Here is a 21,763-nt window from a genome sequence, read left to right as displayed (position 1 = left end):
AAAATGAATTGGGCACTCTACATTTTGAAACAAAAGGAAAAAAAATCCTGCTACACAATGTGGAAAAGTGTGAGGTTATGCACTTTGGTAGGAGAATGGAGGCCAAGGCTATTTTCTAAAAGACTTAGGAAATCAGAAGCACAAAGGGACTTCGGTCGTAGTTCAGAATTCTCTTACGGTTAACATGCAGGTTCAGTCGACAGTTAGAAAGGCAAATGCAATGTTAGCATTCATATCGAGAGGGCTAGAGTACAAGATGAGAAATGTACTTCTGAGGCTGTAAAAGGCTCTGGTCAGACCCAATTTGTGAGCAGTTTTGGGCCCCGTATCTAAGGAAGAATGTGCTGGCCTTGGAAAGGGTCCAGAGGAGGTTCACAAGAATGATCCCTGGAATAAAGAGCTTGCCATATGAGGAAGGGTTGAGGACTCTGGGTCTGTATTCGTTGGAGTTTAGAAGGATGAGGGGGGATCTTATTGAAATTTACAGGATACTGCGAGGCCTGGATAGAGTGGACGTGGAGAGGATGCTTCCACTTGGAGGAAAAAATAGAACCCAAGGGCACAGCCTCAGATTGAAAGGGTGATCCTTTAAAACAGAGATGAGGAGGAATTTCTTCAGCCAGAGGGTGGTGAATCTGTGGAGCTCTTTGCTGCAGAAGGCTGTGGAGGCCAATTCACTGAGTGTCTTTAAGACAGAGATAGATAGTTTCTTGATTAATAAGAGGATCAGGGATTATGGGGAGAAGGCAAGAGAATGGGGATGGGAAAATATCAGCCATGATTGAATGGCGGAGCAGACTCGATGGGCCGAGTGGCCTATTTCTGCTCGTCTGTCTTGTCATCTTATAGTCTTTTACCTGAAATCTTCCAGCTGGCCGTATATCTCTAGAGTCAGAGACTTCTGCATGACTTTAACAACCTTCCTCACAATTTCTTCACAAAGCAGATCAGGACGGCAGCGATCTGTAACCAAAACACATTCAAATCAGGACAGTGTGCATTTACACAGGAACAGGAGAGGTCCAGTCAGCCCCTTCTCGAGCCTGTCACACAGGAACAGGTGGAGGTCCATTCAGCCCCTCTCGAGCCTGTTACACAGAAACAGGCCATTCAGCCCCTCTCGAGCCTGTTACACAGGAACAGGAGAAGGCCATTCAGCCCCTCTCGAGCCTGTTACACAAGAACATGTGGAGGTCCATTCAGCCCCTCTCCAGCCTGTTACACAGGAAAAGGCCATTCAGCCCCTCTCGAGCTTGTTACACAGGAACAGGCCATTCAGCCCCGCTCGGCCTGTTACACAGGAACAGGTGGCGGTCCATTCAGCCCTTCTCGAGCCTGTTACACAGGAACAGGCCATTCAGCCCCTCTCGAGCTTGTTACACAGGAATAGGCCATTCAGCCCCTCTCGAGCCTTTTACACAGGAACAGGTGGCGGTCCATTCAGCCCTTCCCGAGCCTGTTACACAGGAACAGGCCATTCAGCCCCTCTCGAGCCTGTTACACAGGAACATGTGGAGGTCCGTTCAGCCCCTCTTGAGCCTGTTACACACTAGCAGGAGGAGGCCATTCAGCCCCTCTCGAGCCTGTTACACAGGAACAGGTGGAGGTCCATTCAGCCTCTCTCGAACCGGTTACACAGGAACAGGTGGAGGTCCATTCAGCCCCATTCAAGCCTGTTACACAGGAATAGGAGGAGGCTATTCAGACCCTCTCAAATGTGCTACAGAGCAACAGGAGGAGGACATTTAGTCCGCCCTCTCGAGCCTGTTACACAGGAACAGGAGGAGGCTATTCAGCCCCTCTCAAGTCTGTTGCACATGAACAGGAGGAGACCATTCAGTCCCCAGGGTCTGCCTCATCACTCAATCAGATGATGGCTGGCCTGCATCTTAATTACTTTACCCAACATATGCTCCATATTCTGTACTATCCTGACCCAGCAAAAATCTTTGATCTCAATCCTGAACGCACAAAGCAAAAGCCAGGATCCATCCCTGTTTGAACAGCCTGGTTCAAATTTTAAGATTCTGGATTAGTGTGTCTTGTGAGGGTACCTTTAAGACATGGAGGTTTAAGCAATGTACCTTTAAGAAAACAGTGATGTCAGAGAGTGGGTGGGGCTGAGCTCAGGTCAGCCATTTTGAAGTTTCAGTTTGAAAAAGAGCTTGTGTGTGTGTGTTTCCAGAGTTTCAGTTTGGAGGAAAAGAGCTGGGTGTGTCTGTGTTTGCAGTGAGCTGGATTGCTGTGATCTCTGCCATGAAAGACTATCTCTGGATCATTTGGGTGATTTAAACTCATAATAGTAAAGCCTTTAACCTGATATGATTCTGTTTAAAGGTGTTACGTCTCTTGGAAGTTTGAAGGAACATTTTGAGGAATTATTTACTGTTGTAATATTTTCGGAGTTATCTTTGAAGTAAGGGTGTTAAGAGATCTAATGTTTATTTAAGATATCCATAATTGTAATCCCACACCTAGGGAACAAGCCGTGTGCTAGGAAAAGCAACAAATACATTAAAGGGGGAGGTTGGTTGAACTGCATGATACATTTTGGGGTTCTTAAAACACCTCGCCCATAACAAGTGTCATAATGGAATTACCATCGAATTCCTACAATCCAAAAGGAGTCCATTCAGCCCATTGAGTCTGCACCGACCCTATGAAAGAACCCCTACCTAGACCAATTCCCCACCTTATCCCCGTCACCCCACCTAACCTGCACATCTTTGGATGCTAAGGGGCAATATTTACATGACCAATCCACGTAACCTGCACGGGGTGTGATACAGAGTAAAGCTTCCTCTACACTGTCCCCATACAACTCTCCCGGGACAGGTACAACACGAGGTTAGATACAAAGTAGAATCCCTATAGCACAGAAGGAGGCAATTCGGCCCATCGAGTCTGCACCGACCCAATGAAAGAGCAGCCTAGCCTGGTCCACATGCCTGCCCTATCCCCGTAACCCCATCTAACCTTTTGGACATTATGGGGCAATTTAGCATGGCCAATCCACCTAACCTGCACATCTTTGGACTATGGGTGGAAACCGGAGCACCCGGAGGAAACCCACGCAGACACGGGGAGAAAGTGCAAACTCCACACAGTCACCGAAAGCCAAAATTGAACCTAGGTCCCTGGCGCTGTGAGGCAGCAGTGCTAACCACTGTGCCGCCTCTGAATTCCATAATCCCCCCCCCACCCCCACAACAAACCCACCAGAGGAAACAGTTTCTCGTGATGGACTGTATCGATTCCTTTAATCATCTTAAACACCTCGATTAAATCACCCCATAACCTTGTAAACGCGTGGCAATACAGGCCTAGTCCTCTGCAACCTGGCCTTGTAATTTAACCCTTCTAGCCCTGGTGGATCCGCACCGTACCTCTTCCAAGGCCAGAATACACTTCCTGCTTTGCAGTGCACAGAAATGAACACAGTTAAAACTCCAGTGGGGGTCGAACCAGAGCTCTGGACGTTCCTCCACCCTCTTGGTATTCAAAAACCCCCTGGAACCCAAAACTCCCGCTGGTCTTCTGTTGGTTCATGTGACTTCATACAATGGGCCCCTCCCTAGGCCGATTCTAGCCCGTCACTGATTAGGAAATAATGCCAGACTCATAAACACCGTGCTCGCACACGAATGCCTGCAGAGTACTTCCCCAGACCCCCGTCCCCAGGGACCCCCCCCTTCACTGCACGGGCATCCCCGTGTACAACCACGTCCCATTCTATGCCCCCACACAGAGTTCACTTCCACAGAATCGTTATGGAGGAGGCCATTCGGCCGATCGTATCTGCACCAGCACTACGAATAATCATGTTGCCATTCCCCTGCATTTTCCCTGTACCCCTGAACACCCTGTCGAAAGCTTCGATTGAACCTGCCTCCACGACACTTCCAGCCAGTGCATTCCAGTCCCCGAATCACTCGCTGCGTGAAAAAAAGTGGTCTTCCTCCCATAACATTTGCTTCTTTTGCAAATCACTTTAAATCTGTGCCCTCTCGTTCCAGATGTTTTTACGAGCGGGAACAGTTTCTCCCGACTGACGATAATGAAAGCAAATTACTGCGGATGCTGGAATCTGAAACAGAAACAGAAAATACTGGACCACCTCAGCAGGTCTGACAGCAAAACAAAGAATCAACCAAACTCAAAACGTTAGCATCCTTCTCTTTCCAGAGATGCTGTCAGAGCTGCTGAGATAGTCCAGTATTTTCTGTTTTCTTCTCCCTCTCAACCATGTCCAGCCGCCTCGTGACATTGAGCATCTCTATCCAAACAGTCCCAACCGCTCCATTCTAACCTCATAACTAGGGTTTCTCGTCCCTGGAATCATTTTTTAAACTCTTTTGCACTCCCTCCAAAGCATCTGCGCCCTTTCTATAGTGTGGCATTCAGATCTGCACACAATATTCCAGCTGAGATCTAACTAGTGTCTTGCATTAATTCAGCGTAACCTCCTCACTTTGTGATGAACGCACTTACCCAGTTCAAAAGAGATTTCCTGTGGTACAGTCACCTTGAGAATCTGAAACAAAATGAGAGGAACAACACACAGCTTTAATAGGTGCCCATCACCGGGGAATTAGGACGGGGGGTGGAGAAGGTGGCAGAGCAGTCAGTCGGTGCCCACACTCCAGTGGTAGAAACATGACTGAGGCCCTGCAGGCTGCGCCAACCAGTACAAACTCTGCCCACAGTCCAGTGTCCTGTCACCTCTCAAGTAATTAAGCAATTATTGACTCTTTAATATACAGGTACAGCACAGGGTGCGAGACAAAGTAAAGTTCTCGCTACACTGTCTCCATCAAACTCTGCCAGGACAGATAGAACATGGGATTAGATATAGATTAAAGCTCCCTCTACACTGTCCCCACCAAACACTCCCAGGACAGGTACAGCACGGGGTTAGATACAGATTAAAGCTCCCTCTACACTGTCCCCATCAAACACTCCCAGGACAGGTACAGCACGGGGTTAGATACAGAGTAAAGCTCCCTCTACACTGTCCCCATCAAACACTCCCAGGACAGGTACAGCACGGGGTTAGATACAGATTAAAGCTCCCTCTACACTGTCCCCATCAAACACTCCCAGGACAGGTACAGCACGGGGTTAGATACAGAGTAAAGCTCCCTCTACACTGTCCCCATCAAACACTCCCAGGACAGGTACAGCACGGGGTTAGATAGAGAATAAAGCTCCCTCTACATTGTCCCCATTAAACTCTCCCAGGACAGGAACAGCATGGCATCACATACAGACTAAAGTTTGTTCTACACTGCCCCCATCGTTTACTCCGACAGGTGCAACATTGGGTTTAAGTAAGATTAAAGTAAGATGGGCAGCACGGTAGCACAGTGGTTAGCACTGTTGCTTCACAGCACCAGGGTCCCAGGTTTGATTCTCGGCTTGGGTCACTGTCTGTGCGGAGTCTGCACATTCTCCCTGCGTCTGCATGGGTTTCCTCCGGGTTCTCCAGTTTCCTCCCACAAGTCACAAAAGACGTGCTTGTTAGGTGAATTGGACATTCTGAATTCTCCCTCCGTGTACCCGAACAGGCGCCGGAGTGTGGCGACTAGGGTTTTCACAGTAACATCATTGCAGTGCTAATGGAAGCCTACTTGTGACAATAAAGATTATTAAAGCTCCCTCTGCACTGTCCCCATCAAACACACCCAGGACAGGAACAGCACGGGGTGAGATACAGAGTAAATCTCCCTCTACACTGTCCCCATCAATCACTCCCAGGACAGGTACAGCACAGGGTTAGATACACAGTAAAGCTCCCTCTCCACTGTCCCGATCAAACACACCCAGGACAGGAACAGCACGGGGTGAGATACAGAGTAAATCTTCCTCTACACTGTCCCCATCAATCACTCCCAGGACAGGAACAGCATGGGGTTAGATACAGTGTAAAGCTCCCTCTACACTGTCCCCATCAAACACACCCAGGACAGGAACAGCACGGGGTGAGATACAGAGTAAATCTCCCTCTACACTGTCCCCATCAAACACTCCCAGGACAGGGACAGCACGGGGTTAGATACAGAGTAAAGCTCCCTCTTCACTGTCCCCATCAATCACTCCCAGGGCAGGAACAACACTGGGTTAGATACAGTGTAAAGCTCCCTCTACACTGTCCCCATCAAACACTGCCAGGACAGGGACAGCACGGGGTTAGATACAGAGTGAAGCTCCCTCTACACTGTCCCCATCAAACACTCCCAGGACAGGTACAGCACAGGGTTAGATACAGTGTAAAGCTCCCTCTACACTGTCCCCATCAAACACTGCCAGGACAGGGACAACATGGGGTTAGATACAGTGTAAAGCTCCCTCTACACTGTCCCCATCAAACACTCCCAGGACAGGTACAGCACAGGGTTAGATACACAGTAAAGCTCCCTCTCCACTGTCCCCATCAATCACTCCCAGGACAGGAACAGCACAGCGTTAAATACAGTGTAAAGCTCCCTCTACACTGTCCCCATCAAACACTCCCAGGACAGGGACAACACGGGGTTAGATACAGAGTGAAGCTCCCTCTACACTGTCCCATCAAATGTTCGATTGATGAACCATGCAGAGTGGTCAATATAGTTACAGTAGTTGGAGACAGGTGCCCTGCTCCGCAGGGTGGGTAATGATTTGAAAGAATTTGAAGATAAACTTACCGCTGCTCTGTCCAGAAAAGTGTGGAAATAATCCACAAACATCCTGCGAGTATCTTTGAGATTGGCCCCTTTAAACAATTCCCCGTGCAGATAACAGAGCTGTAGAAAGTTCAAAAGTTAGATACGCTGTAAACTCCAAAACTGAGGGCTTTCAAAGTCTCAAAATTACATTAACTATCCCCCACCCAGTAACTATCCCCCACCCAGTGGCAAAGCACTATCAAATCTGCCCCTCCAGCCCCGAGACCCAAACAATATCAAATACCCCGCACTGAAACACTCACCCGAGATCAAATCGATATCAAATATCCCCGAGACACATCCCCCATAAATACCCACCCCGAGACCCAATCCATATCAAATACCCCAAAACAAATCTCCTGATAAATACCCACCCTAAGACCTAATCCATACCCTTCCCCAGGATACATCCTTTGACAAACACCGACCCGGAGACCCAATCCATATCAAATACCCCCGAGACATATCCCCTGATAAATACCCGCTCCGAGACCAAATCCGTATCAAATACCCCCGACACACAATCCCCATGAAACACCTGCCCGGAGACCCAATCCATATCAAATACCCCCGAGAAAATATCCCCCGATAAATACCCGCCCTGAGACCCAATCCATATCAATTACCCCCGAGAAAATATCCCCCGATAAATACCCGCCCTGAGACCCAATCCATATCAAATACCCCCGAGACATATCCCCCGATAAACACCCGCCCTGAGACCCAATCCTTATCAAATACCCCCGAGAAAATATCCCCAGATAAATACCCGCCCAGTGACCCAATCCATATCAAATACCCCCAAGACATATCCCCCGATAAATACCCGCCCTATGACCTAATCCATATCAAATATCCCCGAGACATATCCCCCGATAAATACCCACACTGAGACCCAATTATTATCAAATACCCCCGAGACATATCCCCTGATAAATACCCGCCCTGAGACCCAATTATTATCAAATACCCTCGAGACATATCCCCAGATAAATACCCGCCCTGAGACCTAATCCATACCCTTCCCCAGGATACATCCTTTGACAAACACCGACCCGGAGACCCAATCCATATCAAATACCCCCCCGAGACATATCCCCTGATAAATACCCGCTCCGAGACCAAATCCATATCAAATACCCCCGAGGCATATCCCCTGATAAATACCCGCCGAGACCCAATCCGGATCAAATACCCCCGAGACACAATCCCCATGAAACACCTGCCCTGAGACCCAATCCATATCAAATACCCCCGAGACATCCCCCGATAAATACCCGCCCTGAGACCTAATCCATAACAAATACACCCGAGAAAATATCCCCCGATAAATACCCGCCCTGAGACCCAATCCATATCAAATACCCCCGAGACATATCCCCCGATAAATACCCGCCCTGAGACCCAATCCATATCAAATACCCCCGAGAAAATATCCCCCGATAAATACCCGCCCTGACACCCAATCCATATCAAATACCCCCGAGAAAATATCCCCCGATAAATACCCGCCCTGAGACCCAATCCATATCAAATACCCCCGAGACATATCCCCCGATAAATACCCACAGAGACCCAATCCATATCAAATACCCCCAAGAGATATCCCCCGAAAAATACCCGCCCTGAGACCTAATCCATATCAAATACCCCGAGACAAATCCCCTGATAAATACCCACCCTAAGTCCTAATCCATACCCTTTTCCCAGGATACATCCTTTGACAAACACCGACCCGGAGACCCAATCCATATCAAATACCCCCGAGACATATCCCCTGATAAATACCCACTCCGAGACCAAATCCGTATCAAATACCCCCGAGACACAATCCCCATGAGACACCTGCCCTGAGACCCAATCCATATCAAATACCCACGAGGCATATCCCCCGAAAAATACCCGCCGAGACCCAATCCATATCAAATACCCCCGAGACATATCCCCCGATAAACACACGCCGAGACCCAATCCATATCAAATACACCCGAGAAAATATCCCCCGATAAATACCCGCCCAGAGACCCAATCCATATCAAATACCCCCGAGACATATCCCCCGATAAATACCCGCCCTAAGACCTAATCCATATCAAATATCCCCGAGACATATCCCCCGATAAATACCCGCCCTGAGACCCAATCCATATCAAATACCCCCAAGACATATCCCCCGATAAATACCCACCGAGACCCAATTCATATCAAATACCCCCGAGACATATTCCCTGATAAATACCCGCCTTCAGATCCAATCCAGATCAAATACCCCCGAGACATATCCCCAGATAAATACCCGCCCTGAGACCCAATCCATATCAAATAACCCCGAGAAAATATCCCCCGATAAATACCCGCCCTGAGACCCAATCCATATCAAATACCCACGAGACATATTCCCCGTTATATACCCGCCCTCAGACCCAATCCATATTAAATACCCCCCCGAGACAAATCCCCTGATAAATACCCGCCCTGAGACCCAATCCATATCAAAAAACCCCGAGACATAACCCCCGATAAATACCCGCCCTCAGACCCAATCCCTTTCAAATACCCCCGAGAAAATATCCCCCAATAAATACCTGCCCTGAGACCCAATCCATATCAAAAAACCCCGAGACATATCCCCCGATAAATACCCGCCCTCAGACCCAATCCCTTTCAAATACCCCCGAGAAAATATCCCCCGATAAATACCCGCCCTGAGACTCAATCCATATCAAATACCCCCGAGACATATCCCCCGATAAATACCCGCCCTGAGACCCAATCCATATCAAATACCCACGAGACATATTCCCCGATATATACCCGCCCTCAGACCCAATCCATATCAAATACCCCCGAGACAAATACCCTGATAAATACCCGCCCTGAGACCCAATCCATATCAAATAACCCCGAGACAAATCCCCTGATAAATACCCGCCGAGACCCAATCAATATCAAATACCCCCGAGACATATCCCCCGATAAATACCCGCCCTAAGACCTAATCCATATCAAATACCCCCGAGACATATGGCCCGATAAATACCCGGCCTCAGACCCAATCCATATCAAATACCCCCGAGACATATCCCCCTCAAAAATACCCGAGACCCAATCCATATCAAATACCCCCGAGACATATCCCCTGATAAATACCCGCCCTGAGACCCAATCCATATCAAATACCCCCGAGAAAATATCCCCCGATAAATACCCGCCCTCAGACCCAAGCCATATCAAATACCCCCGAGACATATCCCCCGATAAATACCCGCCCTAAAACCTAATCCATATCAAATACCCCCGAGACATATCCCCCGATAAATACCCGCCCTAAGACCTAATCCATATCAAATACTCCCGAGACATATCCCCCGATAAATACCCGCCCTGAGACCCAATCCATATCAAATACCCCCGAGACATATCCCCTGATAAATACCCGCTCCGAGACCAAATCCATATCAAATACCCACGAGACATATTCCCCGATATATACCCGCCCTCAGACCCAATCCATATGAAAAACACCCACCCTGAGACCCAATCCATATCAAATACCCCCCTCGAGACATCTCCTGACAAGTACCCACTTAAGACCTACCCAATCCATATCAAATACCCTCCCCTCGAGACACAACCCCATCAAATATCCACCAAGACCCATCAAATACCCACCGAGAACCAATCCATATCAAATCCCCCCTCGAGACACATACCCATCAAATATCCACCCTGAGACTCGCCCAAAAAACGAATCCATAGCAATTACCGTCCCCACCGAGACACATCCCCATCAACTCTCCCACCTCTCAAGAGAATCCATATCAAATGCCCCAGAGAAACACGGCCCATCAAATACCCATCCTTAGATCCAAGCCATAACAATTATCCCCTCAGAATACACATATCGTCAAATCCTGCCCCTACCATCCGAAACCCAATCAATAACCCCCACCCCACCCCGAGACATATCCCCCAACAAATATCCACTCTGAGACGCAATCCATATCAAACTCCGCCCCCAGGCACATTTCCATCAAATACCCTGAGACACATTACCCATCAAACAAATACCCTTTTGAGACACATTCCTCATCAAATACCCCGCGACGTCCCCATCAGTTACCCTCTGAAACACGCCCCATCAAATACCCCAGACAAAATACTCCACTTGAAGACAGGGTTCCTATCAAATACCCCTTCCCAATAAAATATCTAACTGAGAGAGTCCCCATCAAATACTGCTCCAAGATTCACTCCCATCAAATACCCTCTCGGAACATTGCCCATCAGATAACGCTCTCCCAGTTCCACCCCCATCACTGCTGTACTGTCGATAACCTGGGAGCCAATTTGAGCACAGCAAGATCCCACAAACAGCAATCATATGTGATTAATCACAAAATCATTTGCTGTTATGACGTAGGTTCAGGAACAAATATTGCCCAGGGAAACTCTTGCTCTTCTTACAATAGTCGGCATGGTAATCCGCGTTCAATGGAGTTGATCTGACCTTGCTTTCACATCACATGGGCAAGGTGGCACCCACGACAGTGCGAAACGCCCTGGATTCCTGACCCAAGCCTCTGGTGGTACTGGGAGTGGGTCATGGCTGCAAATCAGTTAACAAGGGGTTGGGGTGAGAAACGAGGCAGACGTTGCACTCACCACAGCCGCAGCATCAAACTGCAGGATGACATGATGGAGGAAGACGATGAGGCAGGTTGGTCGATCCTTCAGCAGCTCAATGCACTGGAAGTGGCTGCAGTTATCGTCGACCGTCTGTAAGGCAGAGCAGCTTTTGTTAGGGAAAAACAGGCAGTGCTGTGCTAGAAGGGCAGACTCCGGGTTCTGTCTGCTCAGACTGGACTGCAGCAAACCGAGGGTGGGGCTTCTTGACAGACTGACGACCATTCAGGGATTCAGCGACTTTTTACTGTGCAACCCGAGAGTCAGAATGAAGGAGCGAGAAGGAAAGTGTACAGCCAGGGGGAAGATTAGACAGGTTTACTATACGTGGAGGGGCAATGAGAGGACAGATCAGATAGACTTCATAGAATCATAGAATCCTTACAATTCAGCCCATTGAGCCTGCACCAACCTTCTGAAAGAGCACCCTAAGCACATAGCCCCGCTCTATCCCCATAACCCCATCTAACCTTGGTGAAATTTTGCGAGGCCAATCCGCCTAACCTGCACATCTTTGACGGAGGAAACCCACGTAGACACGGGGAGAATGTGCAAATTTCACACAGTCACCCAAGGCCGGAATCAAACCCAGGTCCCTTGCGCTGTGAGGCAGCATTGTTAACCATTGTGCCACCATGCCGCCCTCCTCTCCAACAGAGGAGTGATAAAACGTCAGCTGAAGATGCGGCAACCAAATGCTTCAGATTTATAGGAACAAAGTATTGTAGGGGCTGGATGACGTCAACAAGGTTGTCAGGGCTCAAGGAGTTTAGAGAGAATGAGAAGGTTGTAGGGGCTGGAGGACGTTACAGAGATGGGGAGATTCGTATGGGCTGGAGGAGGTTGCAGATATATTCATCATCATAATAATAATAATAATAATAATAATAATAATAATCACTTATTGTCACAAGTAGGCTTCAATGAAGTTACTGTGAAAAGCCCCTAGTCGCCATATTCTGGCACCTGTTCGGGGAGGCCGGTACGGGAATTGAACCCACACTGCTGGTCTTGTTCTGCATTACAAGCCAGCTGGTTAGCCCACTGTGCTAAACCGGCCCCTACAGGCAGGGTTGTCTGGGCTGTATGAGGTTACAGAGATAGGGATGGTTGTAGGGGCTGGAGGAAGGAACAGAGAGAGGGAGAATCGCAGGGGCTGGAGGAGGTTACAGAGATCAGGAGGGTTGAAGGAGCTGGAGGAGGTAGATAGGGTGGGTTGAAGGAGCTGGAGGAGGTTACAGAGAAAGGGAGGGTTGTCAGGGCTGGAGGAGTTACAGAGTTAGAGAGGTTGTAGAGGCCTGAATTAAAGCAATCACCATCTGTGTCCAGCTCAAATGGATTGGAAGTGTAGTACATGAGACTTGAGGATGAAATCCCTCACGGAAGGTCATGTCACATATTAGCACGGTAGCACAGTGATTAGCACAGTTATTTCACAGTGTCAGAGTCCCAGGTTCAATTCCCGGCTTTGGCCACTGTCTGTGCAGAGTCTGCATGTTCTCCCCGTGTTTGTGTGAGTTTCCTCCGGGTGCTCCGGTTTCCTCCCACAAGTCCCGAAAGATGTGCTTGTTAGGTGAATTGGGACATTCTGAATTCTTCCTCCGTGTACCCGAACAGGCGCTGGGATGTGGCACAGTCTTACAAATGTTTCCATCGCCCACCACATACAAGTCAGACAACATCCACTAAGACCTTCAAAAATACTTCCCCCTCTTGCCATACTCCTAAACCACCCTCCAAGTGGAAACCATTGCTTAATCGCCACAATGACTCCCTACTCAAGGCCGGTCTGAAGTCACGCCACCCTGACCTATACAAGAAATCCAGCTCCGCAGAGCCATATGGCATGCCAAGAGAGAATATCAGACCAAGCTGCAGTCACAGATTAGCGTTACAGACTCTCAGCGGTTGTGGCAAGGCATAAACAACGTAAGGGCCTACAAAGCGAAGCCGAGCAGTATCTCCGGCGGCAGCGCATCCCTCACCGATGAATTCAATCCATTCTATGCCCAATTCGAGCAGAAAACCATCAATCCACTGTCGAGTGCCCCAGCAGCCCGGACACACCCATACCCACCTTCACAGCTTCCAAAGTCAGATCGGCCTTCCTGAAAGTGAACCCTCGGTAGACGATGGGTCCGGATGGGATTCCTGGTCGTGCACTCAGAGCCTGCGCGGACCAGTTGGCAGATGTGTTCGCGGACATCTTCAACCTCTCCCTACTCCGTTCCGAGGTCCTCAATTGCTTCAAGAAGACCACCATCATACCGGTGCCAAGGAAGAACCAGGCAACGTGCCTCAGTGACTACTGAGGCCCTGACATCGATCGTAGTGGGGTGCTTGGAGAGGTTGGACATGGGGCACATTAACTCTATACTCCCGGGATGGCTGGATCCACTGCAGTTCCATTCTGCCGCAACCGATCCGGAGCAGACGCCATCTCCCTGGCCCGACACTCAGCCCTGGAGCTACTCGACAACATCAGACTCCAATTTATTGATGACAGCCTTCAACACCATGGCGCTGTGAAGCCATAGTGCTGGCCACAACGCTGCCCGACATGACCGTAGTGGCTCGGATCTCGAACAACGATGAGTCAGAGTTCAGGAGGGATATAGAGAACCTAGTGGAGTGGGGAAGCGCAGTGACACAGCGGTTGGCGCGGTTGCTTTGCAGCTCCAGGATCTGGGTTCGATTCCTTAGCTTGGGTCGCTGTCTGCGCGGAGTCTGCACATTCTGCCCGTGTGCGCGTGGGTTTCCTCCGGGTGCTCCGATTCCCTCCCATAGTCCAAAGATGTGCGGGTTAGGTGGATTGGCCATGATAAATTGCGCCTAAGTCTCTAAAAAGGTTAGGTGGGGTTACTGGGTGGAGGCGTGGGCTTAAGTGGCGTGCTCTTTCCAAGGGCCGGTGCAGACTCGATGGGCCGAATGGCCTCCTTCTGCACAGTAAATTCTATGTTTCTATGTTTCTAACTCGGGGCTTTTCACAGTAACTTCATTGCAGTGTTAGTGTAAGCGTACAATAATGGAGATTATTATTAAAAAGCTTGTAAAATGACAGCAGGGTAGGCCGACATCAAGGTTCATAGGAAGGTTGAAGGTGACCCTGAGAAATGTGGCAGGCGTACCAGTGAAGGGTGTAGGAGCTGGAGGAGATTACAGAGGTCGGAAGGGTTGTAGGAGCTGGAGGAGATTACAGAGGTCGGAAGGGTTGTAGGAGCTAGAGGAGGTTACAGAGATAGGGAGGGTTGTAAGAGCTGGAGGAGGTTACAGAGATAGGGAGGGGAGAAGTTGCTCCCTGAGTGGGGAACTGTCGAGAAGGAGAGGGCACAGATTTAAGGTGATTGGAAAAAGGAGCAATGGAGACAGGAGGAAAAACATTTTCACACAGCGAGTGATTAGGATCCGAGATGCGTGGCCTGGGAGAGTGCAGTGGAGGCAGGATAAAGCAAGGCTTCCAAATGGTATTCTGATTATTTGCGTTAAAAGGATAAAATTGCAGGGCGACAGGGATAAGGTTGGGGGGAATGACACTAGGTGAGTTGCTCTTCCACAGACACAGACACGATGGGCCGAATGGCCTCTTCCTGTATTGAAACCATTCTGTGATTCTCAGGTCGCAGGTCACCGGGGAGAGCTCCAATGTATCATCACCAAAACAGCGACCCTGGGGGAGCAGCCCGATCCTCACTCAAAAGAGGGCATCTGTGATTGACAGTGCAGCAGTTCCTCCGCACCGGCACAGGAAGCAGGAGTCTGAGCTATGGGGCGAAAGTCGTCGGAGTGCGGCTTGAGCCTGGGAATTCCTGACTCTGGACAGAGAGTGCTGCCCTCCGAGGGCGAGGCTGAGAACCCTCTCCCCCCACCCCCACCCCCAATCTGCCATCAGCTGCCAGAAACATACCGGATCCAAGTCATTCTCAAATTCCTCGTCCTCAGCCCCAATGATTAGCATCGCAGGATTGGTGGATCCGTGAGCCCTTCCAAACGGCAGGTGCTGAAACGAAAACAAGCACAACGTCAGCATGCAAAGCAGCCATATTTGTTTAGCCAAATGAACCCAGGCTGAACAACAAAGGCCCCATACAATCTGTCCATGAAATAACTCGAGTCCAGCAGGGATCAGGCAGTGGGGAGAGAGAGTGGGCGGAGGGAGGGAAGGAGCATGGGGGGAGGGAGGGAGCATAGGGGCGAGAGCAGGGCGGGGGCGGGAGAGGGGGGTGGGGGGGGGGGGGGGGAGAGAGCGGGGTGGGGGGCGAAGTAGAGCGGGGTGGGGCGAGGGAGAGTGGGGTGGGGAGGGAGGGGAGAGTGGGGTGGGGAGGGAGGGGAGAGTGGGGTGGGGAGGGAGAGCAGTGTGTGGGGGGGGAGGGAGAGCAGGGTGGGGGGGAGGGAGAGCAGGGTGGGGGGGGAGGGAGAGCAGGGTGGGGGGGGAGGGAGAGCAGGGTGGGGGGGGAGGGAGAGCAGGGTGGGGGGGGAGGGAGAGCAGGGTGGGGGGGGAGGGAGAGCAGGGTGGGGGGGAGGGAGAGCAGGGTGGGGGGGAGGGAGAGCAGGGTGGGGGGGGAGGGAGAGCAAGGGTGGGGGGAGGGAGAGCAATGGGGGAGGGGAGGGACAGCAGGGTGGGGGGAGGGGAGGGCAGGGTGGGGGGGGAGGAGTGGGGTGGGAGGGAGAGTGGGGGGAGGAAGGAGTGTGGGGGGAGGGAGAGTGGGGGGGGAGGGAGTGGGGGGGGAGGATGGGAGGGGGAGGAGGGGAGGGGGGAGGAGGGAGAGTGGGGGGGGGGGGAGGGGGGGGAGGGGGAGGAGGCAGAGTGGGGGAGGGAGGCAGAGTGGGGGAGGGAGGCAGAGTGGGGGAGGGAGGCAGAGTGGGGGAGGGAGGGAGAGTGGGGGGAGGGAGGGAGAGTGGGGGAGGGAGGGAGAGTGGGGGAGGGAGGGAGAGTGGGGGAGGGAGGGAGAGTGGGGGGAGGGAGGGAGTGGGGGAGGGAGGGAGAGTGGGGGAGGGAGGGAGAGTGGGGGGGGGGAGGGGGAGGGGGAGAGTGGGGGAGGGAGGGAGAGTGGGGAGGGAGGGAGAGTGGGGGAGGAGGGAGAGTGGGGGGAGGGAGGGAGAGTGGGGGAGGGAGGGAGAGTGGGGGAGGGAGGGAGGGAGAGTGGGGGAGGGAGGGAGGGAGAGTGGGGGAGGGAGGGAGGGAGAGTGGGGGAGGGAGGGAGGGAGAGTGGGGGAGGGAGGGGAGGGTGGGGGAGGGAGGGAGAGTGGGGTGGGGGAGGGAGAGCGGGGTGGGGGAGGGAGAGCGGGTGGGGGGAGGGAGAGCGGGGTGGGGGGAGGGAGAGCGGGGTGGGGGAGGGAGAGCGGGGTGGGGGGAGGGAGAGCGGGGTGGGGGGAGGGAGAGCGGGGTGGGGGGAGGGAGAGCGGGGTGGGGGAGGGAGAGCGGGGTGGGGGGGAGGGAGAGCGGGGTGGGGGGGAGGGAGAGCGGGGTGGGGGAGGGGAGAGCGGGGTGGGGGAGGGAGAGCGGGGTGGGGGAGGGAGAGCGGGTGGGGGAGGGAGAGCGGGGTGGGGGGGGAGGGAGAGCGGGGTGGGGGGAGGAGAGCGGGGTGGGGGGAGGGAGAGCGGGGTGGGGGGGGGAGGGAGAGCGGGGTGGGGGAGGGAGAGCGGGGTGGGGGGAGGGAGAGCGGGGGGGGGGGAGAGCGGGGTGGGGGGGGGGAGGAGAGCGGGGTGGGGGAGGGAGAGCGGGTGGGGGGAGGGAGAGCGGGGTGGGGGGGAGGGAGAGCGGGGTGGGGGGGAGGGAGAGCGGGGTGGGGGGGAGGGAGAGCGGGGTGGGGGGGGAGGAGAGCGGGGTGGGGGGGAGTAAGAGCGGGGTGGGGGGAGGGAGAGCGGGGTGGGGGGAGGGAGAGCGGGGTGGGGGGGGAGGGAGAGCGGGGGTGGGGGGGAGGGAGAGCGGGTGGGGGGGAGGGAGAGCGGGGTGGGGGGGAGGGAGAGCGGGGTGGGGGAGGGAGAGCGGGGTGGGGGAGGGAGAGCGGGGTGGGGGGAGGGAGAGCAGGGTGGGGGGGAGGGAGGGCAGGGTGGGGGGGGAGGGAGTGGGGTGGGAGGGAGAGTGGGGGGGGAGGGAAGGAGTGTGGGGGGAGGGAGAGTGGGGGGGAGGGAGAGTGGAGGGGGAGGATGGGAGGGGGGAGGATGGGAGGGGGAGGAGGGAGGGTGGCGGGGAGGGGGAGGGAGGGAGAGTGGGGGGGAGGGAGGGAGAGTGGGGGGAGGGGAGGGAGAGTGGGGGGAGGGGAGGGAGTGTGGGGGAGGGGGAGGGAGGCAGAGTGGGGGAGGGAGGCAGAGTGGGGGGAGGGAGGGAGAGTGGGAGAGGGAGGGAGAGTGGGGGGGAGGAGGGAGAGTGGGGGAGGAGGGAGAGTGGGGGAGGGAGGGAGAGTGGGGGGAGGGAGGGAGAGTGGGGGGAGGGAGGGAGAGTGGGGGGAGGGAGGAGAGTGGGGGGAGGGAGGGAGAGTGGGGGAGGGAGGGAGAGTGGGGGAGGGAGGGAGAGTGGGGGAGGGAGGAGAGTGGGGGAGGGAGGGAGAGTGGGGGAGGGAGGGAGAGTGGGGGAGGGAGGGAGAGTGGGGGAGGGAGGGAGAGTGGGGGAGGGAGGGAGAGTGGGGAGGGAGGGGAGAGTGAGGGAGGGAGGGAGAGTGGGGGAGGGAGGGAGAGTGGGGAGGGAGGGAGAGTGGGGGAGGGAGGGAGAGTGGGGAGGGAGGGAGAGTGGGGTGGGGAGGGTGGGGGAGGGAGGAAGAGCGGGGTGGGGGGAGGGAGAGCGGGTGGGGGAGGGAGAGCGGGGTGGGGGAGGGAGAGCGGGGTGGGGGAGGGAGAGCGGGGTGGGGGGAGGGAGAGCGGCTGGGGGGGAGGGAGAGCGGGGTGGGGGAGGGAGAGCGGGTGGTGGGGGGGAGGGAGAGCGGGGTGGGGGGGGAGGGAGAGCGGGGTGGGGGGGAGGGAGAGCGGGGTGGGGGGGAGGGAGAGCGGGGTGGGGGGAGGGAGAGCGGGGTGGGGGGAGGGAGAGAGGGGTGGGGGGAGGAGAGGCGGGGGTGGGGGGGAGGGAGAGCGGGGTGGGGGGGGGAGGGAGAGCGGGGTGGGGGGGAGGGAGAGCGGGGTGGGGGGGAGGGAGAGCGGGGTGGGGGGGAGGGGGAGCGGGGTGGGGGGGAGGGAGAGCGGGGGAGGGAGGGAGAGTGGGGGAGGAGGGAGAGTGGGGGAGGGGAGGGAGAGTGGGGGGAGGGAGGGAGAGTGGGGGGAGGGAGGGAGAGTGGGGGAGGGAGGGAGACGTGGGGAGGGAGGGAGAGTGGGGGAGGGAGGGAGAGTGGGGGAGGGAGGGAGAGTGGGGAGGGAGGGAGAGTGGGGGAGGGAGGGAGAGTGAGGGAGGGAGGGAGAGTTGGAGAGGGAGGGAGAGTGGGGGAGGGAGGGAGAGTGGGGTGGGGGGGAGGAGAGCGGGGGTGGGGGAGGGAGAGCGGGGTGGGGGGAGGGGAGAGCGGGGTGGGGGGGGGAGGGAGAGCGGGGTGGGGGGGAGGGAGAGCGGGGTGGGGGGGAGGGAGAGCGGGGTGGGGGGGGAGGGAGAGCGGGGTGGGGGGGGGAGGGAGAGCGGGGTGGGGGGGAGGGAGAGCGGGGTGGGGGGAGGGAGAGCGGGGTGGGGGGGGGAGGGAGAGCGGGGTGGGGGGGGGAGGGAGAGCGGGGTGGGGGGAGGGAGAGCGGGGTGGGGGGGGAGGGAGAGCGGGTGGGGGGGGGAGGGAGAGCGGGGTGGGGGGAGGGAGAGCGGGGTGGGGGGGAGGGAGAGCGGGGGTGGGGGGGAGGGAGAGCGGGGTGGGGGGGGAGGGAGAGCGGGGTGGGGGGGGGGAGGGAGGAGCGGGGTGGGGGGGAGGGAGAGCGGGGTGGGGGGAGGGAGAGCGGGGTGGGGGGGAGGGAGAGCGGGGTGGGGGGGAGGGAGAGCGGGTGGGGGGAGGAGAGCGGGGTGGGGGGGAGGGAGAGCGGGGTGGGGGGGAGGAGAGCGGGGTGGGGGGGAGGGAGAGCGGGGTGGGGGGAGGGAGAGCGGGTGGGGGGGAGGGAGAGCGGGGTGGGGGGGAGGGAGAGCGGGGTGGGGGGGAGGGAGAGCGGGGTGGGGGAGGGAGAGCGGGGTGGGGGGGAGGGAGAGCGGGGTGGGGGGGAGGGAGAGCGGGGTGGGGGGGGAGGGAGAGCGGGGTGGGGGGGAGGGAGAGCGGGGTGGGGGGGAGGGAGAGCGGGGTGGGGGGGGAGAGAGCGGGGTGGGGGGGAGGGGAGAGCGGGGTGGGGGGGAGGGAGAGCGGGGTGGGGGGGAGGGAGTGGGGCGGGAGGGAGAGTGTGGGGGGGGAGGAAAGGAGTGTGCGGGGGAGGGAGAATGGGGGGGAAGAGGGGGGGGGGGAGGATGGGAGGGGGAGAAGGTAGGGTGGCGGGGAGGGGGAGGGAGGGAGAGTGGGGGGGAGGGAGGAGAGTGGGGGGGAGGGAGGGAGAGTGGGGGGAGGGAGGGAGAGTGAGGGGGAGGGAGGGTGGGGGGGAGGGAGTGAGGGAGGGAGGGTGGGGGAGGGAGTGAGGGAGGGGGAGGGAGGGAGGGAGGGAGGGAGCGACGCGAGCGAGGGAGGGAGGGTGGGGGAGGGAGGGAGGGTGGGGGAGGGAGGGTGAGGGAGGGGGAGGGAGGGGGAGGGAGGGGAGGGAGGGTGGGGGAGGAGGGAGGGGGAGGGAGGGAGGGAGGGAGGGTGGGTGGGGGAGGGAGGGTGGGAGGGAGGGGGGGGGGAGGGGTGGGAGGGAGGGGGAGGGATGGTGGGAGGGAGGGGGGAGGGATGGGGGGAGGGAGGGGGGAGGGAGGGGGGGAGGGTGGGGGGAGGAAGGGAGGGAGGGAGGGAGAGTGGTGGGAGGGAGGGAGAGTGGTGGGAGGGAGGGAGAGTGGTGGGAGGGAGGGAGAGTGGGCGGAGGAGGGAGGGAGAGTGGGGGAGGAGGGAGGGAGAGTTGGGGAGGAGGGAGGGAGTGGGGGAGGAGGGAGGGAGAGTGGGGGAGGAGGGAGGGAGAGTGGGGGAGGAGGGAGGGAGAGTGGGGGAGGAGGGAGGGAGAGTGGGGGAGGAGGGAGGTGAGTGGGGGAGGAGGGAGGGAGAGTGGGGGGGAGGAGGGAGGGGAGAGTGGGGGGGAGGAGGGAGGGAGAGTGGGGGGGAGGAGGGAGGGAGAGTGGGGGGGAGGAGGGAAGGAGAGTGGGGAGGAGGAGGGAGGGAGAGAGAGTGGGTGGGGGAGGAGGGAGGGAGGGAGGGAAGGGAGGGAGGGAGGAAGGGATGGGAAGGGAGGGAGGGAGGGAAGGGAGGGAGGGAAGGGAGGGAGGGAGGGAGGGGAGGGAGGGGAGGGAGGGGAGGGAGGGGAGGGAGGGAGGGAGGGGAGGGAGGAGGGAGGGGAGGGAGGGAGGGGAGGAGGGAGAGGAGGGAGAGGGAGGGAGGGAGGGGGGGAGGGAGGGGGGGAGGGAGGGGGGAGGGGGGGAGGGAGGGAGGGAGGAGGGGGGAGGGAGGGAGGGGAGGGAGGGAGGGAGGGAGGGAGGGGGAGGGGGAGGGAGGGAGGGGGAGGGGAGGGAGGGAGGGGGAGGGAGGGAGGGAGGGGGAGGGAGGGAGGGGGAGGGAGGGAGGGAGGGGGAGGGAGGGAGGGGGAGGGAGGGAGGGAGGGGGAGGAGGGAGGGAGGGGGAGGGAGGGAGGGAGGGGGAGGGAGGGAGGGAGGGAGGGGAGGGAGGGGAGGGGGAGGGAGGGAGGGGGAGGGAGGGAGGGAGGGGGAGGGAGGGAGGGAGGGAGGGAGGGAGGGAGGGAGGGAGGAGGGGGAGGGAGGGTGGGGGAGGGAGGGAGGGGGAGGGAGGGAGGGAGGGGAGGGAGGGAGGGAGGGAGGGGGAGGGAGGGAGGGGGAGGGAGGGAGGGGGAGGGAGGGAGGGATGGTGGGGGAAGGAGGGAGGAGGGTGGGGGAGGGAGGGAGGGTGGGGGAGGGAGGAGGGTGGGGGAGGGAGGGAGGGTGGGGAGGGAGGGAGGGTGGGGAGGGAGGGAGGGTGGGGGAGGGAGGGAGGGTGGGGAGGAGGAGGGTGGGGGAGGGAGGGTGGGGGGAGGGGGGGAGGAGGGTGGGGAGGGTGGGGAGGGGGGAGGAGGGTGGGGGAGGGAGGGAGGGTGGGGGAGGGGGAGGGTGGGGGAGGGAGGGAGGGTGGGAGGGGGGGGAGGGAGGGAGGGTGGGAGGGGGGGGGAGGGAGGGAGGGTGGGAGGGGGAGAGGGAGGGTGGCGGGAGGGGGAGGGAGGGAGAGTGGGGGGGAGGGAGGGAGAGTGAGGGGGAGGGAGGGTGGGGGGGAGGGAGTGAGGGTGGGGGGGAGGGAGTGAGGGAGGGAGGGTGGGGAGGGAGG

At 57.1% G+C, this 21,763-nt stretch overlaps 1 protein-coding gene across 1 annotated transcript in view; it reads right to left on the bottom strand.

Moving 5' to 3' along the window:
* The window catches only part of LOC140387097 (rho guanine nucleotide exchange factor 12-like), a 235,067-nt gene extending 219,681 nt beyond the window's left edge, over positions 1–15,386 (bottom strand). Inside the window, exons 1-5 of the mRNA XM_072470106.1 lie at positions 15,298–15,386; positions 11,373–11,486; positions 6,687–6,785; positions 4,492–4,534; positions 858–963 (exon numbers count right to left, since the gene is read on the bottom strand). Coding sequence (XP_072326207.1) covers positions 858–963; positions 4,492–4,534; positions 6,687–6,785; positions 11,373–11,486; positions 15,298–15,348 — 413 coding nt within the window. The 5' untranslated portion in view covers positions 15,349–15,386. The remainder of the gene's footprint in view (positions 1–857; positions 964–4,491; positions 4,535–6,686; positions 6,786–11,372; positions 11,487–15,297) is intronic.
* Between the last annotated feature and the right edge of the window lie 6,377 nt (positions 15,387–21,763).

Source organism: Scyliorhinus torazame, chromosome 12, assembly GCF_047496885.1.
Source record: "Scyliorhinus torazame isolate Kashiwa2021f chromosome 12, sScyTor2.1, whole genome shotgun sequence".
In the NCBI taxonomy this organism is placed as follows: domain Eukaryota; kingdom Metazoa; phylum Chordata; class Chondrichthyes; order Carcharhiniformes; family Scyliorhinidae; genus Scyliorhinus; species Scyliorhinus torazame.
This window is presented reverse-complemented; position numbering and strand designations above follow the sequence as displayed.